Here is a 24902-nt window from a genome sequence, read left to right on the forward strand (position 1 = left end):
AGGCCCGTTTCTGTCAGAAATGAAACGAGCGCTAGCAAGGTTTTCCTCAGAGTGTATGTTTCAGAAAGTGTGTGTGAGAGATGGAGTGTGTGTGTCAGAGAGAGAAACAGAGTGTGTGTGTGTTTGCGTGAGAGAGAGAGTGTGTGAGTGATAGAGTGTCTGTGAGATTTTTTTGTTTGGTAGGGGGCGAGTCTGTGCGTGTCAGTGGAAGACAGCAATCTGAATTCAGCACGGCCCTCCAGCAAAGAATTGCGAGCTATGTCCCTCCCTCCGAGTGTCTGTGTTACCCTTCCTCCATGCCTTCTAGGTTCTGCTATTTCATGGTGTCCCTTCCAGTTGCAAGATCCTCCCTTGTGTACAGTTGCAGTGTTTTCGCGGGTCCCTTCCTCCCTCCTTCTGTCCACTGGCAGGCCCTCTCTTTCCAACAGTTTGTGTATTCTGAGGTATTGGGGTTTGTGTGTGAGTAAGAGAGAGAGAGAGAGAGAGAGAGATGTTGTTGGGGGGTAGCGTGGCATAGTTGTTAGTGGGTTGTTTGTGTGAAACTGTTTGTATGGGGGACAATTAGTTCCCTTTCTTGAGCCCTGTAGTGGAAGAAGGGGTGTGGGTTGGCTGATCGTATTGTTTTGTTATGAACTGTGTGAGTTGCATGAGCAGTTTGTGTGTGACATATTGGGGGGGGGGGTGTTTGTGTGGTAGGGTAGGGTTGTTCTGTATGTTTTTTTGGGGGGGTTGGGGGGGTCTGTGAGTGTGTGTGAGAGAGTTTTTTAATGTTTCACTTGGGGGTTGGGGGAGGGAGTGTACGTCTGTGATTGTGAAAGGGAGATGCCGTCTGTCCATGGGAGTGTGTGTATGTTGGTGTGGGGGGGGGGGGGGGGGGGGAGTTGGCTGTGTGTAGAGTAATGCTGAGTGTCCATATTAGATGGTTTGTTTTGTGGGGGGGCGGTAGGGGGTGAGTCTGTGAGTCAGTTTGAAACAGCAATCTGAATTCAGCACGGCACTCAGGTGGGCTCTGTGTAGGCAGTTTTAGTTTTGATGAAACTGGAGGGATCCGTTGCAGGCAGGCAGGCAGTTTATTAAGAAGATGGTGTTGTGTGTGTGTGTGTGTGTGTGTGTGGTGGGGGGGGGGGGTTGGCGTGTCACTTTTATGGATCTCAGGGCGAACTGCTGAACACACAACAGGCTGAATAGGGGCCCGAGGAGACACCAGAACTGCGCGAGTCCGCCCCGGGCCCTCTGTGCACTGCTCACCTGCCGCAGGCGTGCGCCTGCCGTCTGTTTCTCTGGCTGTTGCGATGGGCAATTGGAGCGCCCCTCGTCAGTGGCCCGGCTCGCGCTATGAATGCGTCCTTGTGACCTGCTGTTACTCCTCCCTATTAGCGCGTGCCTGCTGTCTGACTGTTTCTCTGGCTGATGTGATGGGCAATTGGAGCGCCCCTCGTCAGTGGGCCGGCTCGCGCTCTGAATGCTTCCTTGTTGTGACGTGCTGTTACTCCTCCTTATTGGATGAGTGTCAGTGCTCAGCCCTCGACGTCATCACGTTTGACGCGTGGGCGGGGCAGACACTCATGGAGGAAAAGTTCTCAGCCACCTCACTTTTAGAACGTTGGGAAAGTGAGGCTTCATTAGAACGTTGGAGGTGCGTTTTATATAGAGAGATGTCATCTACCAACATTTGCTTATTTCCAATCTGACGAAAAAGGGCTACCTTCGAAAGCTAATCAAAAAATGTATTAAGTTATGTCCAATAAAAAAATTCTCTTTTCCATGTTTTATTTTATTTCTATTGATTACCTCAAAAAGTGAACACGGCTACCATCTCTCTACTCAATACTTTTAAATCATTACACTTCACTCATGCCTTTATAGGAAGCCCAAGCCAAAGAAATGCAGTAGACCAAAATCAAATACTAACGTAGATCACAAAAAAAAAAAAAAAAAAAAAGAATACTAAATAGCCAATCATATAAACTACAACACTATAAATCAATACTGATGTGGCACTGTTAAATTCATACAAAAGAACTTGTTAATAAAGTCAAGCCATACATATTTAAAAAAGTTATCTGTGTCAAAATGTATTTAATAGCAAAATACATACTAAAATTAAACATATATAGAAATTCAGTGTGTGGCTGTGCTGGGCATTGGTTTGAAGTATGTCTACATATTGTAGTATAAATAAACTAACCCCACCCCCGATATTCAGCGCTACTTAACTGGCCAGAATGGCTGCTGACCAGTTAAATAGAGCTTAACCCGCTATCTGCCTATATTCAGTGGGGAACAGCCAGTTATCCCCTGCTAAATATCCTCCGTTAGCATCTAGCCAGTTATAATCGCCCAATATAATCGCAGTACAAAGAAAAGCTACGAGGATGGTATGGGATTTACGTTCCAAGATGTATGAAGAGAGGCTTGCTGACCTGAACATGTACACCCTGGAGGAAAGGAGGAACAAGGGTGATATGATACAGACGTTCAAATATTTGAAAGGTATTAATCCGCAAACAAATCTTTTCCGGAGATGGGAAGGCGGTAGAACGAGAGGACATGAAATGAGATTGAAGGGGGGCAGACTCAGGAAAGATGTCAGGAAGTATTTTTTCACGGAGAGGGTGGTGGACGCTTGGAATGCCCTCCCGCGGGAAGTGGTGGAGATAAAAACAGTAACGGAGTTCAAACATGCGTGGGTATGCATAGAGGAATCCTGTGCAGAAGGAATGGATCCTCAGAAGCTTAGCTGAAATTGGGTGGCGGAGCAGTTGGGGGAAAGAGGGGGTGGTGGTTGGGAGGCGGGAAATACTGCTGGGCAGACTTATATGGTCTGTGCCCTGAAAAGGACAGGTACAAATTCAAGGTAAGGTATACACATATGAGTTTGTCTTGGGCAGACTGGATGGACCATGCAGGTCTTTTTCTGCCGTCATCTACTATGTTACTATGTAATATCAAGCCTGGTTTAGCGACCATATTTGGCCGCATGAAAAAGTAGGATATCCATGGCCAGTTTAAGATAACCAGTTAAGGCTGAATATCGACTTAGCCGGTTACCTATAAGCCACCCAAAAATAAACCGGATATTCAATGCACTCACTGGAAACAGCCCAGAACTGAATATCCCCTTTTAGCGCCAACTACAGGAGTTAGCCGGTTTAACTCCCACTGTCTGAATATTGGCCTCTAGGTATTTAATTCCTGGTTTCGTTGGCGATCTATTGTCTTTCTTTGGCTTTTGTAGATCCTTGTAGCCTTCTTGTTACCGCAAATTTATAGGGAACCAGTGAATTAACCCAACTGGATAGGTACACGGTCCTTCACATTAAAATCCCCTATGGTTCATGCAGTTGTATTTTGTACAATCTGTAAGGCACTAGGTTGCCTCTACAGCAGCCCACTGTGTAGTGCATCGTGTTATCCAGGATAGATTCCTGCAAAGAGCTGTGCCACTGTAGTAAAAGCGAGAGGTAACTTTCAAACTGCTTAATCATTCGCAGCTCAAATGCAGCCCGAATCACAGCTATCTATCTACCTTTCCAAAGTTGAACATGAGGCGTGAGTTGGCTACCACATTTCTTCAAGAAAAATACTCAAGATTGAGCATATTCAGGAAAATATGGAAGGTATAGGGTTACCAAGTCAGGTAAAAAAGATAAAGTGAAGGAAGGGGGATTACATACTTATAGGCTTATCTAGCCAAAGTGAAAGGGCCAATTTGGGGAGGGGGAAGTTACTAAAGCCTGTTAAGGGGCAAACATTATATATATGTTTGTTTAAAAGGTACCATGAGCAGCACAATAAGTGAGATGAAAAGCATGCAAAACAATTAAGCACAACTTGCACTAACCACCACTTAAAGCTCGTTATTTTTCCTGTTAACATATAGCGCTATGTGCCCAGGCACTATTTTAAAGAGGCCAACACTGTTAACAAATCATTGGGGGACCCTTCAATACCACCAACCCTCTCCCCAATCCAAAAACACACAGAAAGGACAAACACTTCAAACTGTGCTCCCATCCCCTGTTCCCCCCCCCCCCCCAGGGCCTACCTTCAGAAGTTATAGGTGGGATCATGTCACATGAAGTGACTCCCAATTGCTCCTGTCCCTACTGGCTCTGGTCTTCAAGATGGCACCTGCAACCCCTGAAGGGGGGGGGGGGGGGGGGGAGGAACCAATGAGAGATGTGTCAGGGCAGCAAAGAAGACCCCTGGACAATATACCTTAACAGCACCAATCCCTTTAAGAGAGGCTCCCTGGAAGCCTCAGGCTGCGTATTACCAGCCCAATCTTCTGAAGTGCAGAACGCATGTGATGTTAAATTCCTTTAACATATAGTCACTAGCTTATGGTTCTGTGTCACTGCCAGTTAGGGACTCCTATGCTAAACTTTTGTAGTAAAAATGCCGTATTTTACTAGAGCTTAGTAACTTCTCTCAACATTTACTGTTTCTTCCCATCCCCCACCCATTCCTCTTACCTGCTGAGATGATTTAACACAGCACAAAACTTTCCAGTTATAACACACAGAGAAGAAAGTGATGCACAGCTCAAGAATCATTAAAACCATCAGGATGATGTTAACACCAAATCCAAAATTCTGCAGAGGATGGGGAGAAAAGGGGAGAAGAAATCATTATTATATCATCAATAATAATAATAAAAAGATCAGCTTTACCACCACCAGGGTGACCATCATGTTTAATCACCAACATCCCTTGAATAGGGTTTTTCATTGCCCACATTTGTACTTGGTCTGCACAGTTCATTTATAACTCACCTTTGGCAGAAACCTTGATGGATTCTGACCAGAAAGCATCAAGATTTCCACTCTCAACCTGCAGAGGACAGCAGACATATTTGGGCCCTGAAGGGGGGCAGACCTGCCAGTTGATTTATACTCTCCCCCAAAGCATTAAGTCAATCCAGGCTGGCAGTACAGGAAGACTTGTCAGGAACTAGAGAAGAGTCACTGAGCTATTATGGTGGAATGCAGTTCCCCCCCCCCCCCCCCCCACTCCCAGGGCCAAGACAAGGTAAAGAATTGAAATTTTAAATATCTAATTCTCTTTTGGAAAGGGGGCTTAAATTGTTGAACATCAGATAATAGGGAAAGAGGGCTGGAGAAGGCAAATCAGGGGGGACAAAAGGAGCAAAGTGGTGTGTGTATGAACACTGGTGGTAGTGGAGGGTCTTAAGTACAACCAGTGTTAGTTGGTCTTCAAGATCACTGGGGTCAAGGACAAATGGAAGAAGGATGGGAGCATCACTGGGGGCTTGTTATGAGAGCAGACTGGGGATGGAAAGCCATTAGGGAACTGAGAAGGGGAGATCTCTGGGATGGAGCAACAACAGGGGAGATTAGGAGTTGCAGGCTGAGGAAGGAGGATGGCAGTTAGTAAAAGCAATTGCAAAGACATAATAAACTTACAAATGCATAAAGCAGCAGCTGAAGTGTACCAAAACGTCTAATTAAAGCACTGTATCACTATGAAGGATTAAGACCACTTCAATAATATTGTTTGCTTTCAACACTCTAGTCCCCCTAAACCCTCTCCCGACAAAAGAAACTTCCTGGTGGCCCAGTGGGCAACCCGAACTTTACAACAGCCCCCAACCCACCCTGGTCTGGCATCCACGAACCTCCCCGTGCCTCGGAATGACGGAGGAGGGAGTGGCATTTCCTATATGGTAGTGAAGCCCCACCCAGCACATCCCAGGATGCGTTGGGCAAGGCGCCGCAACTTTGGAGGCAGGTCTGGAAGGAGGAGGGAGAGCTGCTCCCTCTGCCGTCATCTTGAGATGCGGAGGGGTTTGGGGCCACTAGACCACCAGGTGGGGGCAGATTGGGTCCACCGGACCTTTAGCCTGCATTGGTATGTTTGACAGGTCCGGGCTTTTTTTTTTTTTTGACACCCTTGGACTGTAAGAGAGCATTGGCCTTTTACGTGGAGCGGACTAAGCCCTACAGACAAGTCTGCCCAATTGTTTGTTTCTTTCAATCCCAACAGGAGGGAAGTTGCCATCGGAAAACGCACCATCTCAAGTTGGCTAGCAGATTGCATTTCCTTCACTTATGCCCAAGCTGGGCTAACTTTAGAGGGCCATGTCACGGCTCACGTTAGAGTCATGGCTGCGTCAGTGGCTCATTGGAAGTCAGCCTCCATTGAGGAGATTTGCAAGGCTACAACGTGGTCATCAGTCCACACATTCACATCTCACTACTGCCTTCAGCAGGATACCCGACGCAACAGTCGGTTTGACCAGTCGGTGCTTAGAATCCAACTCCACCCTCCTAGGCCCATTTCTATTTTGTTCCAGGCTGCACTCACTTAGCTGTTTTTCTTTTCAGGTTACTCTAAGTTATGTCCTCGCCGTTACGAGGCCCAATTGACCAATGTTCTTTGTTTTGAGTGAGCCTGGGGGCTAGGGATACCCCACATGTAAGAATATTAGAGCCTGCTTGTCCTCGGAGAAAATGAAGATACATACCTGTAGCAGGTATTCTCCGAGGACAGCAGGCTCTCAATATTCTTACAACTCTCCCTCCTCCCCATTGGAGTTGTTTTTAGCTTGTTTTTGCTTTTATTAAACAGAGTTGCAGGTTCGCGTCGCAGGCGGGAAGCCACCCGCGCGATGGAACGTTCTGGAAGATTCCTAAGCTTTGAAGTTTTTTTCCGGTCTCCTGGGGCCATCGCGGATGACGACCCACATGTAAGAATATTTAGCATGCTGTCCTCGGAGAATACCTGCTATAGGTATGTATCCATTTTTTCAGCATATCACTACTGTATGTCTTCTAGGATCCGTGTCTTTTTAAAGACTGCTATCCTGACCTCTACTTCCATCAGTGAGCCTATATACAGCCCGCCCTATGCAGGCTTTAAGCCAAAACACAGTACTGTGTCGGATTTTGAAGAATAAAGTGACTATAGCTCTCGTCCTCTGGTATTCTGTGGAAGAGCTCTGCTACCTTCACTACTCTGTCTGCCAGTTAAATAGTTTTAAATAATTAGCTGGATTGTATATAAAACCATACATTTGACCTGTGTGTTTTGTACCAGGCAACCAAATGGTGGAATTTATTACCACTCTATCAGATATGAGAAAAACAACTACAAGTTTCATAAATTGTTAAAAACTTTTATGCCGTAAATTTTTGCTACCTTAATCTCATTTGTATTTTCTGCTACAGACAATTTTCTCTAATGTGAATTCCACTGTATTCTCACAGTTTTTACATATATAAATTTGTAAGCTACACTGAACAAGGGCTAATGTGGGTTAGAAGTGTCAAGTAATGCAATGTAATATAATGTAATTGTGAATTGTTTAACATCCTAGGAATAGCCAATGTCTTCTAAACCATTCTGAGCTGAAGAAGCTAGTATGGTATATAAAAGCTCCCAATATAAAAGAAGATTGAACTAGGCCTTGCTGTGCTTTCTAGAGGCTCTCTGTTAATGCTCTATGCTATAAGTTAAGTTTCACGTTTCAACCTCAGGCAGAAGGTTCAAGTTTTAAACTATGGAGAAAGTAAACTGTTTAAATTGTGTAGCACCCTATTTTAAATTCAAACTTATCAATAAACCTACAATTTCTCTTATCCCTATTTTTTTTCTCTTATCCCTATTTTTAAGTCACCAAAGCTCACAGCAAATGAAGTTCACTTGCTTAGAGATATCTTTTCTCTCAGAGCTCCCCCAGAAACAGGTTTCATTCCCACTGCAGCTCCCTGTGACCCTGAGAAAGTCACTTAATTCTGCATTGTCTCCAGGACTGGCTCAAGGGACTAACACCCTGAGGCAACTGTTGATTTTGTGTCCTCTCCCTCCCCCTCATCTTTAAAAGCTTTCTTCCCTCCTGAGCACAGTCTGTGTTTAACCTAACGCTACCTGCGCCCCTATGGAAACAAGCAAGAGGGCAGATAGCAATAGGTGAAACACTGCTGATGCTCAGGACGGAAACCTACCTTAAGGTAGATTGGGGGGAGGGGGTACACAGGGAGGGTGATGGGTTCTGGGGCCCAGTGATGGAAATATGTTGGAGCTGTGAAACATGCTGCTACTAACCAGAAGAGCAGGTTTTGGCCCACTGCAGGGGAGCAGATGAGGCAGGCTTTTGGTCATCTTGAGGCTTGGTGCCTTACAAAAATGCACCCACTTAGATTGTAAGCCCACTAGAGACAGAGAAAGTACCTGTATATAATATGTAAACCACTTTGATTCTACCACAGAAAGGAATTTTTTTTTTTTTAAAGAGTTTAATACATAAATGAGAATATGTATAACCTAGAGGAGATGAGGGACAGAGGAGATACAATACAGTGGTAAAACTAGAGGACATGAATTGAGGTTGCGGTGTGGTAGACTTAGGAATAATCCTAACTTTCCACTGGGGTAACCTTATGTCCTGGTTTCAAAGTATATAACCATATCACACATATAGAAACCGTTGAATAGTTCTCAATTCCTAATTTTTTTTTATAATTTTTACTCTGCTGTGATACAAAACACTTTGTGTTTAAATAATATACAAGTGCTCAGTGACGTGCATATTAACTCTGGCGAGTCATCTGGAAATGACGTGGTTGGATCGCGTGAATGGGAAGTGTTCTACCTGAAGAATGAAGTAAAGCACACCGCCTACATGATCTAGACAGACTTTGGTTCTCCTGACGACGCACAAGGTCACGAAACACCATGTGTGTTGAGAACAAAATGGAATACCGAGTTGGGACATTGTTGTTTGGAGCGAAAGGATTGCTTTACAGAAGCCGTGTGAACAACAACCGGCAGGAATTTGGAGTTTTATCTTTCACTTTTTATACAACACCTGAGCGAGAATGGGACTATAAGTGGATTATACCGCACTATCCCAGCCTGCCTGCAGCTAAGTACTTTTGAATCATATTGTCATTTAGCTTATTAGTATAGGAGGTGAGGGAGGGAACAAGTGCGATGATGTTCATTGAGACATATTTCCAGATGACTCGCCAGAGTTAATATGCACTTCACTGAGCACTTGTATATTATTTAAACACAAAGTTTTTTGTATCACAGCAGAGTAAAAATTATTTTAAAAAATTAGGAATTGAGAACTAACGATTTCTGTGTGTGAGAGATAGACTTAGGAATAATGTCAGAAAATTATGTTTCACAGAGATGGTGGTTGATTCCTGGAATGCTCTTCCAAGGGAGGCGGTGGAGGGAAAAGAAAAAAAAACCCGAAAGAGTACAAAAAGGAGTAGGATGATCACAGAGAATCTCATGAATGATATAAAAAAACTTAAAGGGTTGAATATGTGTTTGCATATCAAATGGTGCTTAGATGGCAACTCTGGCTGTATCAGCTAAGGCTGGTGCTGGACCAACTTGTACAGTTTGAGTCTTGCATATAGCAATCCAGTTTAGGATGGACTGGAGAGAGTTTTGATGGAAACTCCAGTAATCTGGAATATGAGGACAGTGCCGGGAGACTTTTAGAGTTTATGTCCTGTAAATGACAAGACGGATTTGGACAGGCTGGAGTGGGCTTTGACAGCTACTCCAGTAGTTGGAATACAAGGACAGAACCGAGCATACTTCTATAGTCTATGCCCCAGAAACACCAAAGACAGACCATGATCAAGTATATAACATCATGTTCATTGTTGATTTAATCTTGAACTGATAATGAATATGATTGTTGGACAAATGGAATGTTCAAGTCTTTATCTTCTGTCACTTACTATGTTACAATAAATAAAAATAAACAGTGCATGCTTGGATTTTTTTCTTATGATTATCACCATGTGCTAATATACAGGACCCAACATTATACATGCACTACCTACCTTGTCTAGTGCATATTCCTTAATGTCTTACCATGATGCGACTCAGCTGCTCTTTGCAGCTATTCACTCTCCAACGGTCTTCATTAAGTCCATCATAGGAGCGATGTGATTCACATATATTTTCATACCACCAATCATTAAATTGCAACCAACCCAGGCTACGTGTAACACAGACAATTCCTGCTATGGCAATACCAAAGCTCAAGATATTCGTCCATGGTGAAAGCAGGAGCTAGAAAAACAAACAATGAATGTAAACAAAATAAAAGGGATGCGTCAACATTTCATGATACCCAATTTCCTTTCTTAGTATTAAAAACCAGTGTGGGGCTGGTAAATAAGTACATAAGTATTGTTATACTGGGACAGACCAAAGGTTCATCAATCCCAGTATCCTGTTTCCAACAGTGGCCAATCCAGGTCACAAATACCTGGCAAGATCCCCCCCAAAAAGTACAATATATTTTATGCTGCTTATCCTAGAAATAAGCACTTGATTTTCCCCCAAGTCCATTTTAATAATGGCCATCCAAACCAAAGCTAACTGGTTTTACCACATTCTCTGGCAACGAATTCCAGAGTTTAATTACATGTTGAGTGAAAAAATATTTTCTCCAATTCATTTTAAATGTACTACTTTAACTTCATTGCATGCCTCCTAATCCTAGTATTTTTGAAAAGAGTAACCAAGCTCTTTGCACTCCACTCATTTTATAGACCTCTATCATATCTCAGCCGTCTTTTCTCCAAACTGAAGTGCCCTTAGCCGCTTCAGCCTTTCCTCATAAGAAAGTCGTCCCATCCCCTTTATCATTTTCGTCACCCTTCTCTGTGCCTTTTCTAATTCCACTATATCTTTGAGATGCGGTGACCAGAATTGAACACAATATTCGAGGTACGGTCACACCATGGAGCGGTACAAAAGCATAACGTCCTCATTTCTGTTTTCCATTCCTTTCCTAATACCCAACATTCTATCTGCTTTCTTAGCTGCCGCTGCACACTGAGCAGAGGGTTTCAACGTCATGACACCTAGATCCCTTTCCTGGTTGGTGACTCCATACATCACTCTGCACTTGCTCACATTAAACGTCATCTGCCATTTAGACGCCCAGTCTCATAAGGTTCTCTCGTAATTTTTCATAATCCTCTCGCGATTTAACAACTTTGAATAACTTTATGTTGTCAGAAAATTTAACTACCTCCAGTGCTTGTTTTGTAGAAAAAAGGTGCCGGTACTCATTATGGGCGGGGTCACCATATGACCCCACCCTCAGCCACACCCACATTAGCCACACCCCTTATCCCAGCCATGGCGCATATAAACATACATTATTGAAAATATTATACTAGTATAGGAGAAAAAAATAATGTGATTTTTTTTTCCATTATAAATAATTTCTGTAAACTGTTACAGCTCCAGTATACCCAGTGCAAAATAAGACAGCAGATGTAAATTCTCAAATTGGACATTTTCCAAACACTAAAATGAAAATAAAATGATTTTTTTCTACCTTTGCTGTCTGGTGACTGTTTTTCTATCCATATTGGTCCCAGTCTCTGATTCTGCTGCTCTCTATCTGTTCTCTTAAACTCCGTTCCCAGGGCTTCCTTTCCATATATTTCTTTACTTTCCTCCTTGCTTCTTCATTTCTTGCCCTACATTCATAAGTAAAAGCTGGGTCCTCCTCCGTGGAATTGACTGGAGGCGGTATAACGTGGATCCAGCTATTGCCTATTTTCTCTATCCATGTGCAGTTTTTCTCCTCTCTTCCCTTCCCCTCATCTCCATCCATGTGCATCCTCTCTTTTCTTTCCTCCCCTCCATCCATCTCTCTTCCCTCCCCTGTATCCATATAAAGCAATAATTCTCTCTCCCCTCTTCTCCATCCATTTCCAGCATTTCTCCTCTCTCCCCTGCCCTTCCCTCCCATGCCCAGCAATTCTCCTCTATCCCCTGTCCTCTCCTGCCATCCATGTCCAGCATGTCTCCTCTCTCCCTGATTCTCCTCTCCCCTGCCCTTCCCTCCCATTCATGTCCAGCAATTCTCTCTTCTCTGCCCTCCCCTCCCATCCATGTCCAGCGATTCTCCTCTCCCCTATCCTCCAATCCATGTCCAGCGATTCTCTCTACCCTGCCCTCCCCTCCCATCCATGTCCAGCAACTCTCTCTTCCCTGCCCTCCCCTCCATGTCCAGTGATTCTCCTCTCTCCCCTGCCCTCCCCTCCATGTCCAGCAATTCTCTCTTCCCTACCCTCCCATCCATGTCCAGCAATTCTCCTCTCTCCCATCCATGTCCAGCATGTCTCCTCTTTCCCCTGCCCCCTCATCCATGTCCAGCGATTCTGTCTTCCCTGCCCTCCCCTCCCATCCATGTCCAGCGATTCTCCTTTCTCCCCTACCCTCCCCTCCATGTCCAGTATGTCTCTTCTCTCTCCTGCCCTTCCCTCCATGTCCAGCAATTCTCCTCTCTCCCCTGTCCTCCCCTCCATGTCCAGCAATTCTCCTCTCCCGTGCCCTCCGTCCCCTCCATGTCCAGTGATTCGTTTAAACCCCAGCCCCCCTGCCTTCCCTCAGCTCCCCGACTTTCCTTGAAATCTTTAATTTACCCAAAGTCGCAGCGAACTGGCAGTAAAAACAGCTGGTAGGCAGGCAGGCTTGCCTCGTCGCTTCCCTTCTCTCTCAGCGCGTCCCGCCCTCGTGGAAAGGAAATCACATCAGAGGAAGGCGAGACGCGCTGAGAGGGAGGGAAGCGACGAGGAGGCAAGCCTGCCTGCCTGCTGTTTTTACTGCCGGTTTGCCGTGACTTCGGGTAAATTAAAGATTTCAAGGAAAGTTGGGGAGCTGAGGGAGGGCTGGGGGGGGGGGGAGGGGGAAGCACGGGTGCACGAACGGAAGGGAGCGGGCAGGTGAGCCGGACCTTACAAAAAAGTTGCCGGTACACCGTACCGGCACAAAAAAAGCACTGATTACCTCACTGGTTACTCCCAGCTCTACGTTAAAAAAAAACAAAAAAAAAACAGCAGTCCCAGCACAGACCCCTGGGGATCCCCACTATCTACCCTTCTCCATTGAGAATACTGACCATTTAACCCCACTCTCTGTTTTCTCTCTTTTAACCAGTTTTTAACCCACAATAGGACACTACCTCCTATCCCATGACTCTCCAATTTCCTATGGAGTCTTTCATGAGGTACTTTGTCAAACGCCTTTTGAAAATCCAGATACACAATATCGACCAGCTCACTTTTATCCGCATGTTTGTTCACCCCTTCAAAGTAGTGTAATATTGGTGAGGCAAGATTTCCCTTCACTAAATCCATGTTGGCTTTATCTTATTAATCCATGCTTTTGAATATGCTCTGTAATTTTGTTCTTTATAATAGTCTACCATTTTGCCCGGCCCCAATGTCAGGCTCACCTATGATTTCCTGGATCTCCTCTGGAACCTTTTTTAAAAGTCGGCATTACATTGGCCTTTCTGAAGGCTCTAAATATCCAAGATATTCTTGGTTTCCTATAGGTCACTTGTGCTTTAAAGAACAAAGAAGCTTGACACATGAAAAATGTATGAGGGAGAGCAAGGGTGGACTGACTGCTTGGACAACCAGGCACTGTCCAAGGGTCCAGTACCTCCCCCTAAGTAAGCCAGCTTCCCATCATCTTTTATTCTCCTCCAATGCCCCCACCCCATCTACTTTAAAACAGGAGATCCTCAAAAGCCCACCATTTTGATACTGCTTTTAACTCCTAACCCTTATTCACTTGTTCAGTTGTAAGCTCTGTTGAGCAGGGACTGTCTCTTCATGTTCAAGTGTACAGCGATGCATACCTCTAGTAGCGCTATAGAAATAAGTAGTAGTAGTACTTTGGCCCGCTCAGAGCCTCTGTTCTGATGGGACCTGCCCCTCCGATGCAACTTCCTGTTTATGCGGGGGGCGGATTGCGGCAGAGGAGAGGATCCGGGCAGGCTGTAGGCAGTGACATGGTTTAAAGGTAGACCAGGGTGGGTGGGAGGGAAATAATGGATAGAACCTGAAGGTGGAAGGCAGGGATGTAGCAAAGAGAAAATATATAGAGCACATGACAGGGAGGGAGAAAGAAAAAAAATGGTGGATGTGGGGGTTGACGAAGTGGTGCTAGACAATTTGAGGGAGGGAAGGAGAGGAAGAGATGTTGGACTACAGAGGAGGGTGGGAAGAAGAGAGGAACAAGTGTTGGCCCACAGGAGGGAGGAAAGAAACATGCAGATGTAGGAGAAGGATTGGGTGGGGGAAGGGATGAGAGAGGAAGTAAATGCTGGTCTACAAGGGTGGATGGGGGTTATAAAGGAGTCAGAGGAGAACAGTAAATACAGGGTAAAAATGCGGTACTGGAGAGTGGAGGAATGATGGGATGAGGGTGTGGGGGGGGGGGGGAAGGAGTGAGAAACTGTAGAGCTAAGGGGTGAGAAGGAAATGTAAAGCTGATAGTTGTTGAAAAGTAAAGATGGAAGACTGAAGGATGAGAAAACAGATGAAATTGAGTTGACAGTCAAAGAAAAAAAAAAAAAAAAAAAGAAGGAAAGCGCTAAGAGATCAATATGTCAGTCAGATACGAGGGAAAGAAACAAACAAAAAAAAAACCGCTAACATTTGACTCTCAGAAGTTTCAGGATAAGTGAGAATTATTTTGTTGCTGTAAAAATCTCTGCTGCATTAATAAGCATTTCTTTGGCCTTGTTTATGATCTTATATCACTGTATTTGTAATTTGTTTTATTGTAAACTGCTTTAAAACCCTAATTGTATTAAGCAGTATAAAAAATTCATCTAAGTCAAAGAAATAAAAACAAAAAAGAAATGACAAATGGACAGCAGCCCCTGGGGAAAAAAAAAGGTTTTTAATTTGAATTTATTAACTAGATTATGTAAGCCACATTGAGCCTGCAAAAAGGTGGGAAAATGTGAGATACAAATGCATACAGATGCAACAAATAAATAAATAAATGTTAGTTTCACGGAGAGAGTGGTGGATACTTGGAATGCCCTCCCGAGGGAGGTGGTGGAGATAAAAATGGTAACTGAAAAAAAGGAGTGGTATAAAGAAAGGAATCCTGTTCAGAAGAAATGGATCCTCAGAAGTTTAGCAGAGATTGGGTGGCAGCACCGGTGGTTAGGAGGCAGGGCTAGTGCTGGGCAGACTTCTACAGTCTGTGCCTTGAAAATGGCAGATACAAATCAAGTGAGTGACCGATTAGGACACGATTAACTGAACATAAATCCAGGATTACCACCAAGAATACTCAGGCCCCTCTAGTAGAGCACTGGCTAGAAAAAGTCATAAGAGGATATATATATAAGATGGAGGGTGTTGAACACATACATCAGGGCAGTGAGGGCGATTCATTAAATATGTTGTTCAACTATATGGAACAATGGTACATATATACTCTTAAAACAGTGACACCAGCTGGTTTGAATGCCGTCCCGAACTAGAATGGGCGTCACTAATGTAAAGGAGATTTCCTACCATCCAATGAGAACTAAGGGGAGGGAAAGAGACATCATAATAGCGAGCATTTAAATGAAATCATTAGGATGACGACACCATCTTTGCAAGGGTTAATCCCAAGAGTAAATAGCAAGGCTGGCACTGAAGACAGCTGAAGGTAACTATAAGGTATACTGAGAGTTGAATACTATAGTATTTGTCATTCTGTATGAGGAGGAGGATGTGACAAACATAATTAACCAAGACGGTTTTCTTTTTAATTTTTAGGGGAAGTCCTTTACACAGCCTAGTGAGTAGGTGAAACATGCATGTCAGACAAGTTTAAACTCCCAGTCTGACTATTGAAAAGATAAGTACTTAAGAAAATTAAACTTAAATGAAAATGAATAAAAATTAAGAATATAGCTTTATGTAAAGCCGATGAGGAGATGAGTGCTATTTTCATTGCCATTGAAAAACATTTTAGTAATGGGCACTGCTGAGGCTAAAAGTTGAAAAAAATACATACATGTTGTACAGACTTGAAAGGAGTAAGAGGGAGAGTTCATGGAGATATTTAGGACCTGTCATTGTTGACGATACAAATCAAGGAGGTCCGGTATACATAAACTCGTATGTGCTACTTTATATCTTGTTGGGCAGACTGGATGGACCGTACAGGTCTTTTTTTCTGCCGTCACTTACTATGTTAGTTTAGTAAATAGACATCGTGGATATGTTTGTATTGTGTTAAGTATAAGAGAAAAAGTATTTCTATTTCTTCCATGTTGTGGAACATGCCTAGTTTGACATCTTGGGATTTCAAGTTAAATTTTGTATTCATCTCTCTAATTGTGATCCCTTGTTCTGTATTGGTGAAGATTTTGCCTGCGAGGTATAGTTTTCCATGTAGAGATTTTTGTTCCATTTTACTAGTGTCTATTGGCGTTTTAGGGCCCCATATAATATTTGTATTGTTGCCTATTCATAGGTAGGGTTCTTGCAGTTTCCATCATATCACCGACCTTATTCAACTTAATGATACCCTTGGCCAAACTACTATCAAACCAAAACCTCAACCAATACATATATGCAGACGACGTAACGATCTACATCCCATTTAAACAAGATTTAAAGGAAATTTCAGCCAGAGCCTACATATCATGCATTCATGGGCGGATGCATTTCAGCTGAAACTCGCTGCAGAAAAAACCCAATGCCTAATACTCACCTCTCAACATAACAGTGGAGTGGAGGAGTGGCCTAGTGGTTAGGGTGGTGGACTTTGGTCCTGAGGAACTGAGTTCGATTCCTGGCACAGGCAGCTCCTTGTGACTCTGGGCAAGTCACTTAACCCTCCATTGCCTGCCGCATTGAGCCTGCCATGAGTGGGAAAGCGCGGGGTACAAATGTAACAAAAAAAAAAAAAAAAAAAAAACACAAACAAATTCACCACCATTAACACACCAAAACTGAATCTTCCAATTTTGGACACCCTAAAAATTTTTGGAGTTACCATTGATCGTCACCTAACACTTGAGAATCACGCGAAAAACACAACCAAGAAGATGTTCCACTCAATGTGGAAATTAAATCTGCAACCTGGTACAATCAATGGTACTCAGCCATCTAGACTATTGCAACGCACTCTATGCTGGCTGCAAAGAGCAAATCAAGAAATTCTAGACAGCCCAGAACACTGCAGCTAGACTCATATTCGGTAAAACAAAATATGAAAGTGCTAAACCCCTACGAGAAAAGCTACACTGGCTCCCACTCAAAAAACGCATCACGTTCAAAATATGTACCCTAGTTCACAAAATCATTCATGGAGATGCCCCAGCCTACATGTCGGACCTGATAGACTTACCACTCAGGAACGCTAAAAAACATCCCGCACATTCCTTAATCTTCACTTCCCCAACTGCAAAGGTCTAAAATACAAACTAACGCATGCATCAACCTTTTCCTACTTGAGCACACAATACTGGAACGCGCAGCCGCGCAACTTAAAAATGATCTATGAACTAACTAACTTCTGCAAACTACTGAAGACCCATCTCTTTGACAAGGCATACCACAAAGATCAACAAATGTGAACTCCTACACATATATCCAGAACTGCCTTAGGATTTTTGCTTGTTATATTACTATCATGCTTTATCATTATGTCACTCAAGATTTTTTTGCAATACTAAATGTCTATTTTCTTATATATTTCCACTATTCATAATTTATTGTAAGCCACATTGAGCCTGCAAAGAGGTGGGAAAATGTGGGATACAAATGCAATAAATAAATAAATAGGAATTAGTGCTATTGAATGACATCTGCTACATGTATGCCTGTAAAATACAGAATCTGAAAAGTCCTACGTGCCTGGTGTGGAGATATTTTGCTATTGCTCAGATATTAGAAGCAGAATAATTTTTTTTGTATAGTGCCTTTTCTCCGAGGACAAGCAGGCTACTTGTTCTCACGACTGGGTGACATCCACAGCAGCCCCAGGGACGGAATCTTCCTAGCAACAAAACTTTGCTAGAGCCTTCGAGCGCGCAGGCGTGACCATCTTCTCGTCCATCGCACAAGAGTCCGGCTTAGTCTTGTTTTTTCCGCGGTAGAGAGTGGCTGTTTTTCGGTCTCTCTCCTCACCCAGTGAACGAGCCTTCGCCATCTTTTTTGCGTTTCCTCCTTTTATTTTTCTCAGTGCCCTGTCTGTACAACTATAAAGATTTTTTTTTAAAAGCCCCTTAAAACCTTAGTTTTTGGCCCTTTTTAAGTTTTCTTTCGGTTTTGTCGCGGCCCTCTTTGGCCGCCCGTATGGGTTTCTCCCCTTTTTGTATCTTTAAAATTGACACAATCGAGAATTTTGACTTCACCGCCGCTATTTCTCTGTCCATGTCAGAGGACTCCCAGCGGCTTCAAGAAGTGTACTCGGTGCAACCGGGCAATCTCAGGTACCGACCCCCACGCGTGGTATCTTCAGTGCCTTGGGCCCAACCATCGCCCAGACGCATGTAAGTTGTGTCTTAGCCTTAAAAAGTAGACACAGGCGTCGAGACAAGCTCTATAGGATCGTCTTTTTGGAGCTTCGCCCGGTACTTCGGTGTCAACGTCGATACCGTGGTTGGCGGCGTCTATCGGCACCGGAGATGGCATCGACTTCAGGAGCGCAGGTAATGGCTGTCCGGAGACCACCACGTGCTGGGAGCAGTGAGCCTCCACCTGTCTCGAAGACTCCTGCTGTGCAGGCCCACCGGGACCGATCACTCTCAGACCCGACCCTGAGGAGGTGTGTGGATTCCACGTCCTCCTTGTCGGTACCGAGGAGTATCGATGATGTGCATCAAGCGAAGGCGAAGAAGCATAGTCATCGGTCTCCTTCCAGGCATGGTACCGGGAGCTCCGGGGCATTGAAGGATTTGACACCCATGAAGTGCCGACGCAGGGAGGAACGCTCACCCTCCATTCAAGAGGTGTCGGTGCATCGGTCTTCAGGCAGCCCGGTACCACCTCCTCAACCTCCATGAGTTCTGACACCGACTCCTGCACCGGCCCTGCAGCCTCTCTCAACAGCGACTCTGGACGAGCACATCCGAGCCATTCTTCCAGGTCTTCTGGAAGGGCTGCTGCGTCAGTCTGCTCCGGTGCCGGGGGTGCCTGCGCCCCCGGTACCGTCGATGGAAGCGGCAAGCTGGCTCTTCGCCTGTGGTGAGGTCCCCGACTCCGGTAGAGCCTGCGGCATCGGCGTCAGCTGCCACCCAGGTCGCCTCCCCGTCGACAATCGCTGGAGGGAGCTTCATCGCCACCGGCATGGGAGTAGACTTCTCGACATAGAGGACGTGGTTCCTCAGCGTCAAGACGGGCCCGGTTTCGGACTGCAGTTAAGGAACTCTTGTCAGATACCTATGAGGATGCCTCGTGGGATGAACAAGATCCCAGGTATTTCTCTTCTGAGGAGTCTTGTGGTCTTCCCTCTGATCCCACTCCTTCACCTGAGAGGAAGCTTTCTCCCCCGGAGATTGTCCCCTCATTTGTCCGGGAAATGTCTGTGGCTATTCACTTCCCTATGGTATCTGAGGATAAGCCAAGGACTGAGATGCTCGAGGTCCTTGACTATCCTTCGCCACCTAAGGAGTCATCCACGGTTCCTTTGCATAATGTGCTCAAGGAAACAATTATGTGGAACTGGATGAAACCACTAAGTAATCCCACTATTCCCAAGAAGGTTGAGTCCCAATAGCAGATCCACAGAGAGCCAGGAGCTCTAGAGACTTTGCCTTGGCGCCCCCGGGAAGAGAATCTACAACCCTGGACTCTTTTGGGAGGAAGGCGTATCAGGCATCTATGCTCGCGGTCAAAATTCAGTCTTACCAGCTTTACACGAGCATTCACTTGAGGAACATGGTGAAGCAACTGGCGGACTTGGTTGATAAGCTCCCTCCGGAGCAGGCCAAGCCTTTTCAAGAGGTGGTCAGGCAGCAGAATGCGTATCTTAAATTCCTGTCCAGGGGTGCTTATGATACTTTTGATGTTGCATCCAGAATTGCTGCCCAAGGTATAGTGATGCACAGACTCTCATGGCTGCATGCCTCTGACCTGGACAATCGAGTCCAGCAGCGAATTGCAGATGTCCCTTGCCGGGGGGATAATATTTCTGGTGAGAAAGTCGAGCAAGTGGTCGATCAGATCATGCAGCGGGAAACCGCTATGGACAATCTCTCCCGCCGGGCGCCTTCTGCTACTACCTCATCAGATAGACGTTTTTTCTGGGAAAGGAAGCATGCTCCCTATGCCTATAACAAGCGTAGGAACAATCCTTCTTGACAGCCTTCTCAGGCTCATCCCCAGTGCACTCGTTCTTGTCAACCGTGTGCACCAAGGCAGGCCCCTGTAGCTCTACTACTACTATTACTACTATTTAGCATTTCTATAGCGCTACAAGGCTCCCAAGCAAAAGCAAGGGACAGGCTTTTGACTGGCTCCAGCTGAGCATAGCCGCTATAAAGGTGTCCGTGCCAGACGACTTGCTGGTCGGGGGGAGGTTAAAATTTTTTCACCAAAGGGTGGCCTCTCATAACCTCCGATTGGTGGGTTCTACAAATAGTCCGGTTAGGATACTCCCTCAATTTGATCTCCAGACCTCCAAATTGTCCATCAGGTGCTCAGTCCTTCAGCTTCCAGCACAGGCAGGTACATGCAGAGGAACTCTCCACCCTTCTCAGTACCAATGCGGTCGAGCCTGTTCCACCAGGGCAAGAAGGGCTGCGATTCTATTCCAGGTATTTTCTTGTGCAAAAGAACACCGGGGGGGGGGGGGGGGGGGGGGGAGGATGCGTCCCATCCTAGACCTAAGGGCCCTGAACAAATTCCTGGTCCTAGAGAGGTTCAGGATGGTTTCCCTGGGCACCCTTCTTCCCATGATTCAGAAAAATGATTGGCTATGCTCTCGACTTAAAGGATGCTTACACTCACATCCCGATACTTCCAGCTCACAGGAAGTATCTTCGATTCCGTATGGGAGCACAGCACTTCCAATATTGTGTGCTGCCGTCGGCACCCCGGGTCTTTACAAAATGCCTGGCAGTGGTCGCAGCATCGCTATGCAGACTGGGAGTGCATGTCTTCCCTTATCTCGACGATTGGCTGGTGAAGAACACCTCAGAGGCAGGAGCCCAACAGTCCATGCAGATGACTATTCAACTGCTGGAGCTACTAGGGTTTGTTCTAAATTACCCAAAGTCCCATCTTCTTCCAGTTCAGAAACTAGAATTCATAGGAGCTCTGCTGGACTCACAGACCTTTCATGCCTATCTCCCCGAAGCGAGAGCAGACAACCTTCTGTCTCTCGTTTCCATGGCCAGAGCGTCTCAGCGGATCACAGCTCAGCAGATGTTGAGACTTCTAGGCCACATGGCCTCCACAGTTCATGTGACTCCCATGGCTTGTCTTCATATGAGATCAGCTCAATGGACTCCAGCTTCCCAGTGGGTTCAAGCTGCAGGGAATCTAAAGGATGTGATCCAGCTGTCCACCAATTTTCACAATTTCCTTCAGTGGTGGACGATTCGATCCAATTTGACTTTAGGATGTCCTTTTCAAATTCCTCAGCCGCAAAAAGTGCTGACAACGGATTCATCCCTCCTGGGGTGGGGAGTATATGTAGATGGGCTTCACACCCAGGGAGCTTGGTCCCTCCAGGAATCGGGTCTTCAGATCAATCTCCTGGAGTTGCGAGCGGTCTGGAACGTTCTAAAAGCTTTCAGAGATCGGCTGTCCAACCAAATTATCCAAATTCAAACAGACAACCAGGTTGCCATGTACTACATCAACAAGTAGTGGGGCACTGGATCTCACTCCGTGTCAGGAGGCCGTCCAGATGTGGCTATGGGCTCATGCTCACGGCATGCTTCTCCAAGCCACATATCTGGCCGGCGTAAACAACAGTCTGGCCGACTGATTGAGCAGGGTAATGCAACCTCATGAGTGGTCACTCAACTCTGATGTGGTATGCAAGATTTTCCAAGCATGGGGCACCCCCTTGGTAGATCTTTTTGCCACTCAGCTCAAGCACAATGTCCCTCAGTTCTGTTCCAGACTTCAGGCCCATGACAGACTAGTGTCAGATGCTTTTCTCCTCCACTGGGGGAAGGGCCTTCTGTATGCGAATCCTCCCATCCCTCTGATGGGGAAGACTCTGCTGAAACTCAAGCAAGACTGTGAAACCATGATTATGATAGCTCCCTTCTGGCCACGTCAGATCTGGTTCCCTCTTCTTCTGGAGTTGTCCTCCAAAGAACCATGGAGATTGGAGTGTTTTCCAACCCTCATAACTCAGAACAAGGGGGCGCTTCTGCATCCCAACCTCCAGTCTCTGGCTCTCACGGCCTGGATGTTGAGAGTGTAGAACTTGCTTCCATGGGTCTTTCTGAGGGTGTTTCCCGGGTCTTGCTTGCTTCCAGGAAAGATTCCACGAAGAGGTCTTACTCTTTTAAATGGAGGAGGTTTGCCGTCTGGTGTGACAGCAAGGCCCTAGATCCCCGCTCTTGTCCTGCATAGACCCTGCTTAAATATATTCTACACTTGTCAGAGTCTGGTCTTAAGACCAACTCCGTAAGAGTTCATCTTAGTGCGATTAGTGCTTTTCATTATTGTGTAGAGGGTAAGCCTATCGCTGGACAGCCTTTAGTTGTTCGTTTTATGAGACGTTTGCTTTTGTCAAAGCCCCCTGTCAGACCTCCACCAGTGTCATGGGATCTCAACTTCATTCTCACCCAGCTAATGAAAGCTCCTTTTGAGCCACTGAATTCCTGCCATCTCAAGTACTTGACCTGGAAGGTCATTTTCTTCGTGGCTGTTACTTCAGCTCTAGAGTCAGTGAGCTTCAAGCCTTGATAGCCCATGCTCCCTATACTAAGTTTCATCATAATAGAGTAGTCCTCCACACGCACCCTAACTTTTTGCCAAAGGTGGTGTCAGAGTTCCATCTGAACCAGTCAATTGTCCTGCCAACATTTTTTTCCCCGTCCTCATACTCGCCCTGCTCAACATCAGTCGCACACATTGGACTGCAAGAGAGCATTGGCCTTCTATGTGGAGCAGACAAGCCCCTTCAGACAGTCCGCCCAAATGTTTGTGTCATTTGATCCCAACAGAAGGGGAGTTGCTGTCAGGAAACGCACCATTTCCAATTGGCTAGCAGATTGCATCTCCTTCTCTTATGCCCAAGCTGAGCTGACTCTTCAGGGTCATGTCATGGCTCATAGTGTTAGAGCCATGGCAGCGTCAGTGGCCCACTTGAAGTCAGCCACTATAGAAGAGATTTGCAAAGCTGCGACGTGGTCTTCTATCCACACATTCACATCTCACTACTGCCTTCAGCAGGATACCCGACGCGACAGTTGGTACTGCAGAATCTGTTTGGGGTGTAGAATCCAACTCCACCCCCCCTTAGGCCCATTTTTGTTTTGTTCCAGGCTGCACTCTAAGTTAGATGTTTCTTCGTAGGTCAATCCTTGTTATGTCCTCGCTGTTGCGAGGCCCAATTGACCTTTCCTTTGTTGTTTTGAGTGAGCCTGGGGGCTAGGGATACCCAGTCATGAGAACAAGCAACCTGCTGTCCTTGGAGAACACCTGCTACAAGTATGTATCTTAATTTTATTCTTGTTTCTGTAAGATATACAGCACTTATTACATATTTTTATTCCTCTCCTTAGATCTGTCAAGTCCACCTGATACACTGCTCTCCCTGAAATGGACGATCACAAGAGGAAAAAGTTGTTTTGTCTCTAGAGCTGAGACTGGAAGCTATAAAAAGAATAGCCAAGAGTAAATTCATCCAAAAACTGCAAATGAGATTGGAGTAGGGAGTGTGTTATTGACTGGAAAAGGAAACACGGTAAACTAAAGAAATGGGGCTCAAATTGTACTAACTTTTCATTGAGCAGCAGAAAAATAAAAATGTGGATATGGGATGGTGAATGAAGTTTTGTTTCTATAATTCACACAAGAAAAGGAGACAAGGACATGCCAATATCAGGGTCTATATTGTAAAAGAAAGCCCTGTTTTTCCTGAAAGGAATTCAATGAAGGTGACCCCGATTTCACTGCTAGTGTTGGGTGGCTTAAAATTACTGGGAAAACATATGGATAAGACAGCTCAATATTTCTGGACAAAAAATACAGATAAAGACAGCTCATTATTTCTGGTGAAAAACTGTCAAAGTGGAAGAATTTCACATTCAAATCTAAACTGGACCAACACCTTGATAAAACAAATAAATAAAAAATAAAAATAAAAAAAAAGTTTCAAGGGACCTGATATACAATTGTGATGAAACTGGGTTAAATGTTAAAATGTTGCCAGCAAGAACTCTTGGTTCCTGGTTATAAATGGAGTAAAGAGAAAAAAAAAAAAAAAATGTAACAATTCTAGCCTCTAGCAACAAAATTACCACCGACTTTCATTGGAAAGTCAAACATGGGTCCTGTTGTACTTCTAGTGAAGAAATAATAAATACAGATAATAGGAACCAGAGAAATACCTGTATGAACACCGACATATTCCTTAACTGGTTTTTGAGGGAATTTGTTCCATCAGGAGAAAAGGTTTTGAACTTGCTAAAGCTGGCTAGAAAAGCAATCCTTCTCTTAGATAATGCACTCTCTAATCCTGATGAGGACAAACTGAGAAGTGCCAACAGTGATTTTTCTACCTCCCAAAATCTCACATCATTGTGTCAGCCAATGGATCAGATTGTACTGGAAACAATAAAGAAAAAAATATCGCTGTAAGCATCTAACAACGCTTGTTTGTACATTGAATGAAGGAAAAGGATTGATAGAAGTGTTAAAGAATTTGAACTTTGAAGATGCTTTGTACTGGATCACTCAAAATCAGAGTGAAAAATTGAACCACAAACCCTAGCAAGATCATGGAGAAAAGTTAATTTCTGAAGATTAAAAGTGAACAAGGACATGACACTAAACACAAAGGAAGAAGATTATCTCCTTCCTTTGTTACAAGAAAATACTGGCTATGAGAATGCTTGTGAAGATGACAAAAGGAATGGATGCCAAAGACGAGCTAGAAGACCT

General features: G+C 44.9%; 1 protein-coding gene across 2 annotated transcripts in view; it reads right to left on the bottom strand.

Moving 5' to 3' along the window:
- The window catches only part of LOC115482310 (transmembrane protein 176B-like), a 220363-nt gene that overhangs the window by 19118 nt on the left and 176343 nt on the right, over positions 1–24902 (bottom strand). For both annotated transcript variants that reach the window (XM_030222029.1, XM_030222011.1), the window contains exons 5-6: positions 9865–10065; positions 4479–4598 (exon numbers count right to left, since the gene is read on the bottom strand). In XM_030222029.1, coding sequence (XP_030077889.1) covers positions 4479–4598; positions 9865–10065 — 321 coding nt within the window. The remainder of the gene's footprint in view (positions 1–4478; positions 4599–9864; positions 10066–24902) is intronic.

This window comes from Microcaecilia unicolor, chromosome 1 (genome assembly GCF_901765095.1).
Source record: "Microcaecilia unicolor chromosome 1, aMicUni1.1, whole genome shotgun sequence".
Classification (NCBI taxonomy): domain Eukaryota; kingdom Metazoa; phylum Chordata; class Amphibia; order Gymnophiona; family Siphonopidae; genus Microcaecilia; species Microcaecilia unicolor.